We start from the raw sequence: 19,068 nt of genomic DNA, 5'->3' as shown, positions 1-19,068 counted from the left end.
AATTAATTTTCATTCAGCATCTTTGCCAACTAAAGAATCTAATATCCAGACTACAACACAAAACTTGGACTTATTTTGTCGGCCAATTCGGTTTCGTAACATGATGTGGAATTGGACTAAAAATGGAGAAATAGCTAGACAGAACTGTCCTGGTGGATCTAAAGGTAATTAGAGATCCCCCTCCCCCCCGCACAGACAAGATAATTGTTATATGATTTCAAAATCAAATAATTTACAGTGTCTGAAGTAATGAATTTTAAAATTGATTTAAATTGCATGCCAATTTTAAAAATGTCACCTAGCCTTGATATAATAGTTTGGATTTATAGAGGTATTTTTTTTTTCTTTTACTTGAGACTGTAGCTATAGTTATAGTTATATTTTTGATCTTTTTGATTTTTATTTGAATAAAAATTTCTTTACTTCATTATTGTTTTCATTGCTCTTCTAATGTGATCATTTGTTCTGAACTTTTTTTAATTGTCATTTTTTCTTTAAAATATTAATCATCACCACTCCAGTTTCCCTTATTGGTTTCACACAAATTGATAGTCTTCTGAGAATACCTAATTCTAATCACTCAACATATGTTCTTGATTTTTTATTTACCAGTATTTTTAAGCTTTATTGTCCTCTAGGCAATTTAAACCACACTTCGCTATTGATTTATTTATTCTTGATGGAGGACTGTTTGCACAGTTACTGTTGAACTTATGTTGTCAGCCATTATAAGAATGTCACACAAAATGATCTAATTTCTGCTTTACATTTCCTTAGTTGGATCACAAATCATACAAATTTGAAAACTTTTATTATCCAGTTGACGTCTTTAAATTTTCTTTTAAAGTCAAATGGAATTTAAGTTACCTTATTGGTGTGAGTGCAGAGAACTGATCAGGACTTTTGATACAAACAACATAATTTATTTTATATGTTCAACATTTCTACATTATTTCTTAAGAATTACAATGTTTGGTAAACAAGTTTATTTACTTACAACCACAAGTAAATGATTTTATATTGCCACTGTTTAACCACATGGCAGTTCCAAGAATGCTAACCATATAATTGCAATAATGAATAACAAATCACATAACAAAACATATTGTTCATTAGATAAAATTCTCACATCATATAAACTATAAAAAAAATGAACATAATAAACAAAACATTTATGTGAGATTTTTACAACTCCATGATTCTCTCAAGTGGAATACAACTAAAATTCTTCCTTAACTTATTTTGTTGCAGTTAGCAATTTATGAAAAAGAAATATAAAATACTTTATTGTTTGTGTTAAAGGTGAAGCAAAATGGAAGTGTGATCTTATTCGTATACAGTGGAAACCAGATCATCCTGATCTAAGCAACTGTAAATCTCTTTGGGTTACTAGCTTAGAAAACAGAGTAAGTAATGAAAATAAAATATTAATAACTTCTGGAAAAGTAATATGTAATAATATGTAAAAAAAAAAGAAATATTGTGTGTTGTGTAAAAGTATTATGGACAAGTAGCTTTTTAAAAGCAAATCAGTTAAATTCTGCCAGTTTAAAAAATAAAATAGTAACAAAGCTTATTATTAAAGTGAATAGTTTTACTATGCATTACTTTTAAATTCTAAAATTGAAACTCAGTAGTATCCTATAGATATAGAAGTCTTAAATTATATTGTCAGCATCTGTAAAGTTTAATCTAAAACAAAGTTTGCTCCTTGCTAAAACTAACATAATGCACTCTGAATATTGGCATTTCTTGAGAAAGAAGTTTTATTGCAATTTTTCATTAAAAAGAGTCAATTGAAGACTCATATTTTTGAGTTGCATGTTAAGAACCGTACGCACCTCACTTAATTTTGAGTGATTAATGAGGTATATTATGTTACTAGTTTAAGACAGACCTTAATTGAAAGAGTAAACATTTTTTTGTGTGTGTATAATTTATGATAGAGAAGTTTTCATATTTTTTTTAAAGCTCCAACATGGTGATTCAGTTGTTAGTATTGGTACTGATCTTGAATTAATGGCCAGAACCAAGACGTTATATGGAGGTGATATTTTGCCAATTATAAATATTCTCAGTAGATTAGTAGAGCAGATGGGACAACGGATAATTGAATTCCATCATAATAAACAAAGACGTCAAGTTGTTAAAGAATTGGTTCAGGTATGTTGATTATAATTTTACACGTAGCAGAGACAGTGTTTTTTGTACTCTTTCTAAAATAAAAACATTTCACGAGTAAACAGTTTCTTTCAGTGCAATCCTTCCAAGTAATGCGCAGCTTGTAACTATTAAAGTCGAAATGAGTAACATTATACTTGGCAACACTGAACTGGCATATATTTTCAATGTCTACAGATATTAAATATCCACCATCCCAAATATTATTAATGTACAAATTAAACAACATCCAAAGCATGGATTCCTGCAGCACACTTAGTTACCTGCAGTCTCCTAGATTCTACTTTTTATTTAGCTATTTTCCACTCACTTCTTGCATACTGTAGTAACTCTCAGTCTTCTTTTTCACTTCTAGCAATTCTTTTTTAAATTACATAAACTTATCATCTTCCAATAGTCATCTTCCTCACCAGCTTAAGACCCTTCAAATTAATTAATTAATGACCATCAGTATCACCATGTTCATTCTATTATATTCTCCTAGCTATCACCACCTAAATTTAGATGTAAGCCATGGAAAGTTTGGAAAAATTCATGATTGTTCTTGATTGGTTGTCACATACAGAGGCCTGATTGCCAAGTTATTTTATTGTCTACCTTCCATTCTTTAAATTGTGCTATCAATTTTCTCTGGTCATGGATTGTTTCCTCAGTTCAGATATATCCACTAATGCTGGAGCTATGTACATTAATCCTTCTATATATAAATGTCCTTCTCTCACTATCCCCAAATCCTATCCATAATTATGCTGATTGTAGTATGCTTCATTCTTCTTCTTCATTTGATAAGCTTTGTAGTGCTCAAACTTTATGATCTTACAAGCAGTATCTTAAGTATGATTTCTATTCCATACTTTGATATGGAACACACTTATGTGTTCGATATTGAAGTGAGGTTTCATATTTGATATGGAACACATGTGTTCTATATATCGAATATCCTCCTCTGCTTTCAAAATTCTTGCTGTTATTTTCTGTTTAAAGCACTGCTGCTTGCCTGTACAGCTGCTACCTATATAAATTCCCTTATCTGTTCCACTTTAGAATATTAGTGTTGTTTTCTTATTGGCAGAGTGGTGTGCACCCAGATAGCTCTCTAAAAGCACTTGATCCAGTTCATAGATGACATCTCCCCCCCCCCCCTCACTGACTTGCTCCAGTCACTTTCTCATGGACATTTTGCTTTTGTATTATGCCTTTTCTATAGTTATCTTCATATTCTGTTCTACTAAATCAGCCACCATCATCCCTCAGTTTTCCTTTAGGCCTGTAAAAAACTGAAGAATGTTTTTACCCCATTTATAAAAATGCAGGCTGCATCAACTTTATTGTTGAGCCTTGAACGAAATGCATTACTGATGGCAGATACTACAGATCAAGAGAGTCATTTCCTTAGAGTTTACCCACAGATCTATAAGTAAAGGTACAATGAAATGTTTGCATTTGGCAATACACTTATCAGAAGTCATTTTTTCATTATTTTTAAGCCTTTTTGCAGCTCCTCATGTGCAAGGTTGATATAACAAACAAACAAAAAAAAAAGAGCTCACCTCATGCCTCTTTCATCCCACTTTTCTCTGCTGTTGCTTCATCTTTCCTAATTCCTTTCTTACCCAGTCTAAAGATTGAATGGAATATATCATTTAGGAGTTCTGTAGTTTGTGTGAAGAGTGACATCTAAGCTAACATCAAGATTAAACTAATCTTTTCCACTTGCTTACATCTTAGGTTTAACTTCTGGAATACTATAAGAATGAACTGCTAGAGGGATGTGTATTAGACTTTAAGCATTACTTTTTGTTTTTCATTCCCTCCCTTTCATCATTATAAGAAGTGTTTCATTCTTTATCTTAATTTTATTTTATAAATTTTCAGATTTTTTTTATTAATTTTAATTCCTCTATTTCATTCTTGTAGTCTGTGATTGACGTTGGCAGCAGTCTTCTAGATGATTTCCAAAATGAAGCATGGAATGATCTTTCCCATTCACAGAAATGGCAGGCTGCATCAGCTTTATTGTCGAGCCTTGAACAAAATGCATTATTGATGGCAGATACTACAAACCAAGAGAGTCATTTCCTCAGAGTTCATCCACAAATCTGTAAGTAGCAATACAAATATGTTTTATATTTCATAATGCACTGTTATCAGAAGTCAGTTCTTTATTATTCTTAAATTTTTCTGTCAGCAACAACTTTTTTGAATGAGGTATTGGTAATGCTTATCCACTCAACCAGAACTTTTTTTTTTATCACTTTTCTTATGCCACTGTTTTCTGCCAACAGTATTTAAAAACATTTGCAGAGCTTAGTAATAGCAAAAAATAAAATTATCTAAGGCAATTATATGTAAGTGAGAATAGGAACACTCAGCATATTAACACTTATAGGTAAAGAGGAGGAGTTAGCAGATGTTATGATGGAGAGGAAATTAGATGTTTTGAGTAAGATAAAATGGAAAAAAACAAAGGAGAAAGAATTTAAGAGGAGACTCTGAAAACAAAACAATAAAAAAAAATGTCACTTTTATCATTAGTAAAGCGGTAAATGACACTCAGAGTAGGATGGAATTAGTGATAGAATAATGAGTCTTGTATTTGAAAGTAATGATAAACAAATCTCACTGATCCAGGTATATGCGCCACAGCAAGGTTTATAAATGGAGGAAAAGACATTATTTGAGGAACATTTAGAGGGTGTTATTCAGAATATGAATTGTTTTAGGAGATATTAATGCACAGGTTGGAGAAGAAAGAACAGGAGTGGAAAAAAAATTTGGGCCTATTTGATTTTGATCAAAGAAATGAAGAAGGACAAAGGTTATTAAATTTTTGCATTAGATATGATCTTAAAATTGGAAACAGCTGGTTTCAGAAAAACAAAACCATAGAATTACAAAATATAGCTGGGATGGTGAGCATAAATTAGTAATAGATTATTTCATCCTTGATAAAGAATGGAGCAAGGAGGTCATGGATATGAAAGTTTTGCCTTCAGTTGCTTTAGATGGAGATCATAGGCTTCTTATAGCTAGTTTTAAGGTGTGTGTGTGTGTAGAAGATAAATGTGGCAAGAAAAAAAGTGACAGAAAGCTGAAGCTATGGATATTGAAACAATCTCAAATAAAGCCAGAATTTAAAAGTAAACCAGTAGTATTGCAAAAAACTTTCTTAATAATTCTACAGTGAATATTTACATGACAAATTGATTTTAAATATCCATATTTCTAATCACTCACTATACAGATTACAATGTGATTGCAATCACATACAAAACTGAAATGGTATTCCCATTACAAAACTCAAGGGGTGGCTACTTGTTGCTTTTCTTTTATTCTTTCTTTTTTCTGCAAGATAATCTTTGCTATTTTTTTTTTTTTTTTTTCAGACCAAATTTAAGGTTTAGGGTGCTTTTCATAGCATAAGAAGCTTCCAGAAAAAGCTTTAATTTTTTGAAAAGAAAGAGATTTTTTAAGGTGGCGGAAATTTCTTTTCTAAGGTGGTTTTGTTCTTATTTAACCCTGTAGGGTGTCCAGTGCATTGTTTGCCATCACACTTTTTCTGTGCTTTAATATATATATATATATACAGGGTGTTCGGGATAAATTTGACATATTTATAATTAATTATATTTTTCCGTAAGTTACATGTATTAACACACACTTCTCTTCATTTAAAAGTTTGGACCCTTCTTCATTCATATACAAGATGTCAGAAAGGATGGATAGCTGGAACCCACCTGAATCATGGAAGAGAATAACTTGTATCATGATGATTCGTGCCCGCCATCAAAATAAGGATATTACGACTGCTGCCCAATGCTCCCTGAATACAGTAAAAACAATCAGGCATGAACTAGAGACTTGCAATGGTGACTACGAGGATGTAGCAAGAAGAAAGATCCCTAGCAGACGATCTGATTGCGTTCGTACAGCAGAATTCCTCGCAAATCTGCAGGAACAGGTGTTGAAGAACCCTGGCATTGGAATTCGGGCTTTGTTCGTGGAGTTGCTAACTGTAGTCAAGCCCTGGATAACAAGGGTAGCCAATGGTAGGCCGTATGTATGGCAGCAGGATTCGGCCCCTTGCCACACCTCTGGGAAAAGTCAAAAATGGTTGTCTGAAAATTTCTACGACTTCACCAGTCCAAATGTTTGGCCTCCAAACTCCCCAGACCTTAACCCCATGGATTATTTTGTATGGGGCGCAGTTGAAAAAGACACCAATCGCACTTCCAGTAATACAAAAGCCCAGTTAATGGATAAAATTAAAACAGTTTTTGCGGCCCTTCCCAGGGAGACTGTAGCATCAGCTTGTTCGAGGTTCCGAAGCAGAATTGAAGCTGTGATCGATGCTGATGGTGGTTATTTTGAGTAAATCTTGTTGATAGTATTGTAATTAACTCTGCCTGTAATGTTTTTTTGTCAATTCATTAAATTTAATAGATACAAAGAAGATTTTCTTTTTCCTTACGAAACTGTCAAATTTATCCCGAACACCCTGTATATATATATATATATATATATATATATATATATATATATATATATATATATATATATATATATATATATTACTCATTATTACAGAGATTACTCATTAATTAATATATATATATATATATATTGATATATATATATATATATATATATATTAATTAATGAGTAATCTCTGTGCTTTTCTCTGTTATGGATGCTGATTCACCAGGCTGTTCATAATACGAGAGTTTACATTTACAGGAGATTTTGTAATAAACGTTTGGTATATGAGTGGAGAATCTTGGAGAATGGATATGTGAAACAAACTTAAATAATAAATACACAACGCCTCTTAGATAATGAGATAATTTTTTACCAGCACACTGTAAATAGAATTGTGAAAAATAGTAATATCATTTTAGTTGCTAGTGTTTCAATGATCATTTGTCATAGGTTTATTAGTTCTTGTGTAGATGTTTGAGTGAGACAGTGTTAGTGCCTTATGTCAAAAATTTCAAAATGGAACAACCAATGATAATATTTTATTAAACCAGGAAAATTCACCTCAAAAACGTTTAATGGTGTTAAAATAGTGTATGAGGATGACTGCCACTCATGTGCATGAGACTTTAATGGTTTTATATATTGTTTTTATTGCATACACAACTTGTTGATACCTATCAGTGCACTATAATTGAATACACTACAATCCAATGCACTAATCTAATATCCACGCTCTAGTTTGACTATGAACTTATGTGGTAATCTATCAAAAGCCTTTGCAAAGTCCAAGTATATTACTGTGTATCTATTTGCCATGTCCAGTGCTGCTGTCACCTTATTGCAATAAGTAAGTTGTTTACTAAAACATGACCTCCCTTTAGCAAATCTGTGCTGTCCATCAAAGATAATACCATTGTTGTCAACCTAATTCTGATTCTCACCAGCCTTTCCAACACTTTAACCACAACATCTGATTGGGGGTCTATAATTTGATGCTGGAATTCTGTCACCTCCTTTATGAAGGGGTACAATCTTGCTTTCCTTCCACTCCTTTGGAACTTGACTCAGTGTAAGACTAATATTAAATAAATATGTAAAGGCAGATGTCAACTCCCTGGCACATTTCTTCAAAATATGTAGTGATATGTCATCCAGCCCTCCAGCCTTATTAATATCAAATTTGCTTGATTCCCCATATACTTCTTTCTCATTCACAATCAGTCTCTCCACCTCATCATCCACTGCTTTCAAACTCACAAGGATGAAAGACCTTAATGAACTTCTCATTAAATATCTCAACTATATCCATCCTCTGCAGTAGTTGTCCTTATATCATTTTCTCCAACCAGTGCTCCTACCATAATCATTCTTATTTTTGCTGGCTACATATCCTAGGATTTTTTTTCCCCCCTTCATTAGCTAGCTGCTGTTCATACTGAACTTTTATCCTTGCCAACCTAGTCGCATCCTTGCCTGTTTGTATTCTTCATGGAATGATTATTACCACTCCTCTTATGTTGCCTCCATAATGCCTTTTTTCTCTGTATTGCTGCTTAATCTCTTTATTCATCCATTTCACACCTACCTTATTTAACCTTCTGACCTTTGGGGTACATTTAGACATTGCTTCTACTAGAGTTCTTGGATATCACCCAAGCAGCATTGATTTCCTTTCTACCCAAATCCTCATTCCATGCAACAGCTGCAAGCTATTGCCTGAGCTTCTCATAATCACCAGCCTTGTAGTTCCACATATACCCTTTCCTTACAGAAATCCTTACATGGTTGGCAACAACTCAAGTAATCACGTCATCGTCACTCTCACCAACTGGAGGGAGATTTGACACCTAATTTATAATAATACCCTCTGATGATCAAATGATCAAATCCAAGACCCTCAATCCTTGTGTGCTCTCTGTTACATACTGCCTGAGGTAATTGTCCCTCAAAAACTCAAACTCATTTTCTTTACTTCCACTTGCTGTCTCATTATCCCAGTCTATATTGCCATAATTAAAATCACCCATAACAATCACCCTCTTTCCATTTGCTTGGCTAATTTGCTCATACATTTCATAGTCACTGCCCTCCATATTACCCTCTACAGCAACATCCAACAAAGTATTTCATTCTACTACTATTTCCCCCTTATATGGATATAACTCTTTCTATCATCAATAGCACTTCACCATCCTTTTTTTTTTACCCTTTCTATTTTCGTGAAATACATCATACTTTTCTGTCTCTGTTCCTGTTAGGATGTCATCCTTATCCAGCCATGCCTCACTTATTCCAACAATTTTTTGGTGAATGAATTCAATCAATGCAACCATTTCATTTCCCTTGTTTCTGATACTTCTAGCATTCACATACAAATATAACAACTGGATCTATAACAAGTTTCACTGATACCACTTATTAGATGTGACTTCTCCATACTTTCCTTGAGTCATTTCTTTTTCTCCTTACTCATCTGAGAATCTTCTTCAAATCCAACTGTTTTTCCTACATTCCAGGTCATCCCCTTCCTTTTTTGTCTACACTTGCATTCACCTCTTGGAACATCAACATTTCTCATGCTGTGTTTCCCTGTCCACTCTGAATCTCCTCATTTCCCTGTTTGTCTTGCACACTTGTTCTCTCATTCTCTACAATCATGCTACCCATTTTTTTTTATTCATAAGCACCACTTCAATCTCTACTTCCTTACTCTCCTGCTCTTTCACATCACTTCTTACTTGCTCAGATTCATTCTCTGCACTCATTGCTCTCCTTTCCAGCAGCAGTCTCACCAAACGATTCACACCAAAACCATTCACATGCAGTCCGTCACACTTATATAGTTCAGTTCTTCCTTCAAACTCGTTCCACACATTAACAAACTGCGCCTCTTTCTCTTCACACATTTCTGCTAAAATATCATTCATAATTCTTGCTTTTCATTTCATCTCATTACTGTCATACCTGAGCAATATGCTGATTACCTTTCCTAGTATGCTGTCATCTTTTATCCTTCCCAACAACGTCCTGATATCCAATCTTACATTTTCCTTGTTCCCAGTCAGGTTATTTGTCCCTACTACGATGAGCAACTCCTTTGCTAGCTTACTCCTCATATCCAATGCCTCAATCACTATTCATTTTACTTCCCAGAACAAACCAACCTTCTGCATCTTCTCATTTGCCACACCTCTAATAATCAAATCGCAATACAATGCTACCCGCAGGTCTTTTATGCTTATTCCATACAGACATGATTTGTTTTCATCTTCTTCACTCTTCCATACATATCTCTAATTCTCTTCATTTCACTCTGCATCTGCCTCATCTCCACCAACTCAGCTTTCATCTTGTTTTTTTTTTTTTTTTTTGCTATCATTCACTGTCACTATTTTATCACCAGTCACACATAATTGTTCACCATCAATCTTGCTCGCCACCTTACCATTAATTGTACTCTGTTTTTCAATGTTATTATTGACTACTTTATCATTAATTTCACTTTGTTTTTTAATGTCATTATCTCCCGCTTTATTGTCAATCAAGCTTTTTTCCTTGCTGTCACTTCCACGCACTATTTGAACATTTGCACAGTCTTCAACTACCATGTCAGTTATGACATCATATTCTTCCATACTCATTTAAGCAAGCCTCATGGTCCATCAGAATATCATTTCCCACATACCCAAACTCATTCTTTCCTCTGATTCAACCTCTCTACATAATAATTGGGGAACGCTATTCTGGTGACTAAATATATTAAACCTTTTTAAGAAACTTTAAGCAATGGTGGTGGTTCAATATCCTGCCAACTGAAATCATTTCTTACCTGAAGACTCGTAAAAATTCATGCCACAATGAATTTTAATCCATGGCTTAGGATAAATTTTCTCCATTGGCCAAGCACATTGGCAGTTTGGCTCCTGTTTTTTGCAATAGGGCATTCATTATTTTTTGTTTAAGATAGGCTCAGTTGAATTGGTTAATTCTTTTTAGAATATCCCAAATATTGAGATGTGGGCTATTCTGTATGCAATAGATCACAGATCTCAAGTTTAATATTAATATTTTATTTTAGGTCAGCACCACAAATACTGTGGCACTGACCAAGGAGAAAAAAAAGTACTGTTGAGAGAGCAAGATGTGGTGGACTTTTACTTCATTTTGATGCAATAAACAATAACCGTCTGTGTATCCTTTTTGAAAATGATAGATGATTATAAAGCTTAGAAAGGCATATTTTTAGGATTACCATAGTGGTTGTATTTTTTTTTTCTTCTCTGTATACGTATCTCGTGAGATCTGTATTTTATTTTAAGCAAATACTGCTTTAAAAAAAAAAAAAACTTTATAGCTAAGAACTTTTGAATTCTGCAATAATTCCTAATACACTAAATAAATTGAATATTGTTTATTATACGGAAAAAGGGTCTGTGCAGTTAGCCAAGTGGCTATGCACTTTGCAACCATATGCCTAGGAAAGGAGTTTCCTGGGTTCGTTTCCCATCGCTGACGCGAGGCGCTTAAGATCTTTCTCAGACATAGCCAAGTTAGCCGTTATCGGGCGTGGACTGCAGGATTTTTCTCCCCAGTTTGAGGTTTTTCATCCCGCAAGGAGGCAAATTAGCCTTGAGAACTCAACACTTCTACAGACATAGAATACACCAGGAGGCATAGGGCTAACCACCTTATCCTTGTATGGTTGCGGTTAAATGAACCGAAAACCCTCAGCACTGCAAGGTAAAAGAGGGAAAAAAAGATGATGATATGGAAAGAGGAAAATTCCACAAATGTGTATTTTCACTTCTTTCACACTTTTAAAAAAAATTTTTTTTCTCCACAAAACAGGAAAAAAACTGATTTTTCTAATTGCTATGAATTAATAGACAAAAATGCTGTGTAGTATGTAATATATTGTAGAAAGTTGATTATGTATAGAGGGAGGTCCATGGAGGTGTTGTTCATGTAATAATAATATGGCCACTGTCTTCTTCTGTTATAGCAGAAAAACAAAATCACATTTGAGGATAACAGCCTCATCAAATGTACCAAAGTAACTTGAATGAGAACAGAAGTTAGCAATAAAATCACTCAGAACTTAAAAAGATATCATTATACAATAAGAGAAACTCTTATAAGTTTCTCTGATAAGAGAAACTTTACCATCTTTTTACAAAGAAATACATGGACAAGAAGAATATTTTAGTTCCTGATACCAGCACTTAAGTATTCGACTGACTTTCTTTGATAAAGATTGTATATCAACAGAATAAACAAAACAGAACTTAGAAATCATTAGAAAAATATGATGCTAAGTTATTCTAATTAAAAAAAAATGCATTATTGTTGATCCCTTCCTAGAATTTACTGCCTGTCAAATTCCACTTTTGCACCTATGAACTAAATTTTGCAACAACTACTCACAGTCTATCCTCATAGGGAATTCCACAGACCTGTTATAGGTCTATAATAACCAAAATAAACAGAAGAATATGAAAAGAAAACAGAAACTGTAATAAACAGAAAATTTATTTCACTTAGTGTGACCAGCTACTATCTCATATTTAAGTTTGAGAATTCAGTAAGTGGAATATACAGATAATAATTTGTAAAATTCTGTACCATGGAATCTTTGACACTTCAGTAATATTATCAGTTGAGCTGCTGCTTCATTATCACAGAATATTAACAATTTCTCATAAAAAAAAAAAACTAAAAATAGTTTATCATAGGAGTTTTATGAGGAAAATTCTGATTTTTAATTGTTAACTATTTTTTTTTTCCAGTGGTTGCAGTACACATATATCAAATGAACAGAGTTAGTGATGTAAGGTTACCTCTTCCAAATGATGTTAGTGGGACCCCTTGGATGAAAATGGATGACTCAATTTTTCTTCCTGCACAAGTGCTTCTCATGAATTCTAGAAATGGTAAATATGTGTACAAATCTGAATCTAAATTATTGTCATCCAAAAGAGAATACTCATTAATCCAATATTGAAATTTATAGGCCTTTATTTAGATCATATACATATTTTATGATGGAAACTCAGTTAATAATGATAATTATGATATTTCACAACAGCATTACAATGATTATCTCAAAGAGTTTTATCTAGGCTTGAACTTGCCTTTGTGAAAAGTGCTCCAAACCCAATTTTTTCCCATTCAGTATGTCAAAAGGGATATTTTTTTCCCTTGTTGCATGTTTATTCCCTGCTATTTGAGAGAATACACCAATACCAGTTGATATTGTTGCAAATGTTGTAATTACAATTTTCAGGCCTCTATTAATGATGGTCAAACTTTTCCTACAACTCGTGGCAAAACATTCTGGCCTTTTACTGCATGGTTGGCTGGAAACAGGTCTGGTGGCAGTGGTATTCCTTTATGGAGATTGTTCTCATGGATATCACTGGGTCCTCTCAAACCCACTGAATACACTTTCACTGCTAATTTTTACCTGGAGATTGTTTCAGACTAGGTATGCTCTATATCAAGGTTTCTCAAACTGTGTTCTGCAGAACACCAGTGTTCTGCAGAGGGTGACTAGGTGTTCTGTGAGAAGTTCTGGAATTTGTCATTTTAGTTTTCTAAGCATTTTTCATGAATAAATATTTTATAGTAGAAATATTCTGAGGAGAATAATATTCGTGAATATGTCGAAAAGCTCAGACCCAGAACGCTTAATAACATCTGTGTATTGTTAATTTTCACACATCGAAACCTTTCAACATTTGGGAAAGGGAATACTGCTGTTTATGACGGGTCATAAAAATTGCCTGCAAGCAGATTATAACAATGGGTGGCATATCCTCTGTTCACAAAACTGAAGGAAATGACATCTGTGTAGCAAATGTCAGTGACCAAGCAGCATATTTATAAACATGGAAATATTCATGACTTATTGTTAATTTTCACACACAAAAATCTTTCAACAATCGGGAAAGAGAATACCACTTTATGACCGATCATAAAAATTGCCTGCAAGCCGATTACAACAATGAGCAGCGTATCGTCTGTTCTTAAAACTGAAAGAAATGACATCTGTGTTGCAAATGTTAGTGACCAATCATCAAGGAAGTATAAAGAAAATTTTTCCACTAAAATTGAAGATAAGGGTAGTTGTATCTGCTTCTCAAATCTATTAATATGGAATACTTTCTTCGCAAGTTTGTATTGCAGTGTGTAAGTGCTTGTTCTGAAACCGGAGTGCCGTGATTTTTTTAAAAGTAATTAGGAATACAGATTTAAATTCTAATATGAATAAGAGATAAGGGACTTTGTTTAATTTTGGTATTAAGAAATCTCTTATTGAAGGTGTTTGTGATGGAACAGATAGTGAGTCATCCACTACCAGCCTACAGAGTGATGATCTCCAGGATGTACAAAAGGAGGGGAAAACTACCAGCACAAGGAGAAAAAGTCTGTATTCACTCGTAAGTACTTATAATATAAATTTTTGGTGATCAGAATAGGATATGTCAATGAAAATCAGCACAAATGAATTTAATGATGGTTTAAATGAGGTTTAATTAATTAAGAATTAAGTATCAATTATTAATTAATAATAAAAATCAGCTAAATTATCAATTAATTATTAATTAATACATTACAAAATAACCAAGGTGTTCCATGAAAATTTCAGGATTTGTGAAGTGTTCTGTCGTAGAAAAAGTTTGAGAAGCCCTGCTCTACATGATGACAGTATGGCCTGACAATAATACTCCACATCACAAATGATTGCACTGTGCAGCAAACATGGTTCAAAAAGCACATACAAGCATTCCACATTCTTCTCTAGCCATCTAATTTTTCTGATTTGAATCCAAATGAAGATTAATATTTGTGGAATTGTGAAATGCAATGTCAGTGCCTTGCTCAGTCACTGACCTCTGGCATTATTCTGTCACAATAATGCCAGTTGGTTCAGAATATCTCAGGAGACACCTTCTGTGGTCTAGTGGAGTCAATCCCAAGAGTAGTGCAAGTGATTATGTTAGCTAAAGGAGGCACAACATGCTACTAGGTATAGGCAGTCATAATGTTTTGGCTCATGAGTGTGTATTGTGTCCATCTGAATAGAAAAGTTTTGGCATAGTACAAATAAACATTCATTCATTGGCATGTCACAAAATATTTTATGTTTGATGTACATCTTTAGAAATGTCATGCTACAGGTATTCAAAACTTTAAATTTGTCTTGCAAATGTGATATAATTGGAATGAAAATGTAGTGTTTCATCCATTATCAGTGCTGCACATAAAATATTATTTTCAAATGATTTTAGCTGGCATTTTAACTAACCTTAAATCTTAATCAGCATCTATAGTTATTGAGGTAGTTAACATTTTGCAGGAAAAAGTTGTAACAGATTGCAGATGGATTGTTCTCCCACACAAATATTTAATTTAATATCAGCAAGACCATGGATTTTTTGAAAGAGTAAGCCATAGAATTTTATTCGGGATAAGTACCAGGTTATACAAAGTACTCAAAGAACTGGAATAATTTTTTTGATATAAGTGTTGGAGATCAGTGGAAAGTGAAAGCTTCTCTTTGATTACCATTCTAAAAATCTGATGATGTGCTTGAAGGCTTTGATGAGATAACATTGTTTGCTATTCTCTTCACAGAGCAGTGGCAAAGGAATGGACCAAGTGTTGTTGCAATTTTTTAAGCATACTATTTGCAATTGGTAATGAGATAGTTATTATATAGTTGCATACTCTATGGGAGGAGTTATACTGGAGGAAGTAGGGGAGACAAGAGATCTGGGGTTGATGATTGATAGAAACCTGAAATTTAGGGGACATATTGCAAAGGTGGTGAAGGTAACACAGAGGATTGCTGCAATAATGAGAAGGACACTGACCTGCAGAGATAAAACAGTTATCATTCCATTGTATAAGACCCTGATCAGACCACACTTGGACTATTGTTCTCAGATTTGGTCCCCAGGATTTGAAGGGGATAAATTAACTGTGGAAAGGGTACAAAGGCAGATAACAAAGATGGTTTCAGGACTGTACAATGATAGTTATGAGGATCGGCTGAGGGAATGTGGACTGCAGAGTTTGGTGGATAGAAGAAGGAGAAGTGATATGATTGAGACTTTTAAACTGTTGGTTACAGGGTTGACACTGGGGAGTTCTTTCGCTTGGTTGAACAGCAGGAAGGAGTGATGACAAGAGGCCATCCCTGGAAGTTACGAAAGGAAACTGTGAGCAAGAGGGTGAGGAGTGGTTTCTTTGCATGGAGGGTGGTTGAACCGTGGAATGCATTGCCTGATGGAGTGGTGAGAGCGAGAACGGTCAATGAATTCAAGGAATGGTATGATAGACTTTGTCTTTCTTAGGACAGACCTCCCACGATGAGTCTTTTGACTCCATGGAGGCCTGGATAATAATAATCTGCAGTTTAAAGAGTTATGCAAGAAATAAATATCAAAATAGCAATAGTAAATATAGCAACTGATAAATTAAAGTTATGCAAAATACCCTGAATGGTATATGGATAAAGTTTAATTTAATATCAACAAAACTGTGGATTTTTTAGAGAAACAGCTTTATAAAGAAATGTGTGAAACGTTACTTCGCTGTTCTAACTTAAACAGATCCGATGGTCTATGTCTATTCCCTTTGTGGGAGATAGGAAAGACTAGCCGATTTAAAAAGTACTAACTTTATTTTGTCTAAATATATATAATTTTTCTTAAAATAAGTTAGAAAATACTGACCTTTTTTTAGAGTTATTATGTTGCATTAGATACTTAGGTTGCACTTTTTTAGAATTGTCTGTTAATGTTTAATTGCCATTCTGTGATTTCGTACGGATGATGCCTATGATACTTAGGTGACAATTCTATGCTAATAAAGTTTTTTATGTGAATTTTCCTTTTGGTTTTACAATTCTTTTTAATGGATAAAGTTAAAATTTTTTTTTTTTTTGGAACTTATTGATTTTCAAAGGACCAGAATAATTTTTTTTTTTTTTTGACATCAGTGATTATCAAAAAAATATATCAAGATTTCAAGAAGATTGTTATGTATCTGATTCAATCAAGATGCACTGAAGTAGATGTGAAAAAGTTGTCTTTTACCTGAGGATTATTTATTTGTTACCAAAAGATTATTACCAGAAAAGTATGAGGGATTGAATCAACTAGAAATACCTTGACACTAAGATACTCAAAATTCCTCATTGCATGGGAGATGACCAAAATCATAGAATGGAGAATGACCCAAGGAGCTGGTGTTCAGTACGTAGAGAAATGTCATGAAGCTGTTCAGTGCTATCACAAGTTGTATGAGAGTAAAACACATGCTTGCTAACATACTTTCTTTTCTGTCATTTTTCCTCTCAGCCAGTCTCATTATGTTTGACTTTATCAGCTGATACTCAGCACTGTTAACAGCTTCCCCCATGATGAGTCTTTTGACTACTCCATGGAGGACAGCTGATGGTAATTTCAGCCTAGCTTAGACAGATTTATGATGGATACTACAAATGATCTAGTATAAATGAAATTCATTTATAATTTATGCAAATTTAAATGAACATTAATAAGAGTTACATGAAATTATTTAGTGAGTTCTAGATGTAGCATTTAAAATTTGCCCAAGACTTTTAACAAATATAATGGAATTTTTTATTTAATATTTTTCATTAATCAAATCGTCTGACTTTTATGAAATCAAATTTATTTATATGAAATAACTGTATTTTGGTAAATAGCCTCATTTCAACTCTTTGTTTTACTTCAGGTCTTGCAAAAATGGCTTTCTTGGCTTATAACAAAATTGATGATTTGCTAGACCCAGAAGTTGTTACAGACACTGAAAGTAACAGAGAGTGGAAAGGCATACAGCAAATCATTAATTCTAGAGTTCTTACTGTTTCACTTGGTAATCAACACATCTTGAGATTGACAGAGCCTGTAATAGTAACATTGAAGAATATACAGGTTAGTATTTTTTTTAAGCTTCTAATCAGGACATCATTTATTATACAATAAATCATTGTTAATTATCATCACTTAAGGAAAATAACTGCATTATTCAGTTATTATTTTGTTAAAATATCATTCACAAAAATCTACCAATTCATGGAAATGGAGTGAAAGTGACTGAACTAGAGTTATTTACATAAAAAAAATTGATTAATATGATTCAGTAATATCCTCTTTGTTATTTCATGAATGTAACACTGGAGATGCATTACACAAAACATCCAATTATGAACCAGTTTGTATTTCTGGAGTATGCTTTTATATTATCAATTTGCTTTTGTAGTGTCACAGTGGTGAATGGAAGTGTGTTTTAGAGTTGTTAATAAGTTTTATAATATATATATATATATTTTTTTTTTTTTAGACACTTTTATGTTTATTTTTAGATGCTTTTATGTTTATTCCATTCAGTGTGTTAGTATTAGGATTACTAACACATTGAATTTAATATTAGGAATAGTTTGTCGTTAATTCAGGTTAAAATATTTGTGAATAATATTTTTTCTCATTCTTTGTGGTCACAGATTTCATCAAACAATGCCTAGCATTTTTTTTCAGTTTGTGTGCTGCAACAGTTACTATATGTATGCATCCAAAAATGCAAAGAGCTTTGTGCTGTAAGGAAGAATGAGAAATGATAGTATTAGGGTACATGAAAAGTGAGATAATCAAATGGAGCTCTTAGAGAGAGAGAGAGAGAGAGAGAGAGAGGTTGAACATGGATGGGAGGTCATATGTTCTCAAAGTGGTAGTGATGAATGTTGTTGAAAGAAAGAAGCATATGGCAAATAAAATGGCATGGAAAGTGTGGTGACTAGTATGAAGAAAGACATTATAGGACAGTATAGAATTATGGTAATAGGGTTAATGAATTAATAAGTTAATGAGGTCATCATCTAGTGAGCCAAGAGAGTAATAACACAGGAATGACTGCTTGCAGCTTTTTGAAAGGGCTGTATTGTGCAAGAAATCAGAAATAAGAGTGAGCTTGCAGCATTGAGTTGGTTTGTCATAGGTAATTGATATATGCAAAACTTGATAGTGATATGCAGAGAGGAATATTTGTAGTGAAGTTGAGATAAATTGACCTGGAGATCTATTATGATGCTATAGGACTAGAAGTATAGAAGATGATGAAGAGAAATGTTTAGACAGCTTGGAATGATAAGTAAAAAGAGTATGATTTCTGGAGTACCTGCAGAATTATCTTAGACTGCATGTGAACCAATGCAAGGTTTTAGTGAAATTTTTAATTTGGTGATGGCTATAATTTTTAATTACCATGAGGTACTAATTTGGGATGTTTCAGTCAAAGAGGGACATATTTCAAACTATAAGGCAGGTAATTATGGAAGGCTCTGCAATCAGCTTACAACAGTATCATGAGAGAGATTGC

General features: G+C 33.4%; 1 protein-coding gene across 7 annotated transcripts in view; it reads left to right on the top strand.

Moving 5' to 3' along the window:
- The window catches only part of LOC150095554 (latrophilin Cirl-like), a 232,380-nt gene that overhangs the window by 137,809 nt on the left and 75,503 nt on the right, over positions 1-19,068 (top strand). For all 7 annotated transcript variants that reach the window (XM_090410733.1, XM_090410737.1, XM_090410739.1 and 4 more), the window contains exons 6-11: positions 18-164; positions 1,303-1,406; positions 1,972-2,163; positions 4,099-4,282; positions 12,447-12,590; positions 17,428-17,627. In XM_090410733.1, the coding sequence (XP_090266859.1) occupies positions 18-164; positions 1,303-1,406; positions 1,972-2,163; positions 4,099-4,282; positions 12,447-12,590; positions 17,428-17,627 (971 nt within the window). The remainder of the gene's footprint in view (positions 1-17; positions 165-1,302; positions 1,407-1,971; positions 2,164-4,098; positions 4,283-12,446; positions 12,591-17,427; positions 17,628-19,068) is intronic.

Source organism: Typopeltis vanoorti, chromosome 20 (genome assembly GCF_054136105.1).
Source record: "Typopeltis vanoorti isolate ZY-2024b chromosome 20, IOZ_Tvanoo_1.0, whole genome shotgun sequence".
In the NCBI taxonomy this organism is placed as follows: Eukaryota; Metazoa; Arthropoda; class Arachnida; order Uropygi; family Thelyphonidae; genus Typopeltis; species Typopeltis vanoorti.
The sequence above is the reverse complement of the archived record's forward strand: the minus strand, read 5'-3'. Positions and strand labels throughout refer to the sequence as shown.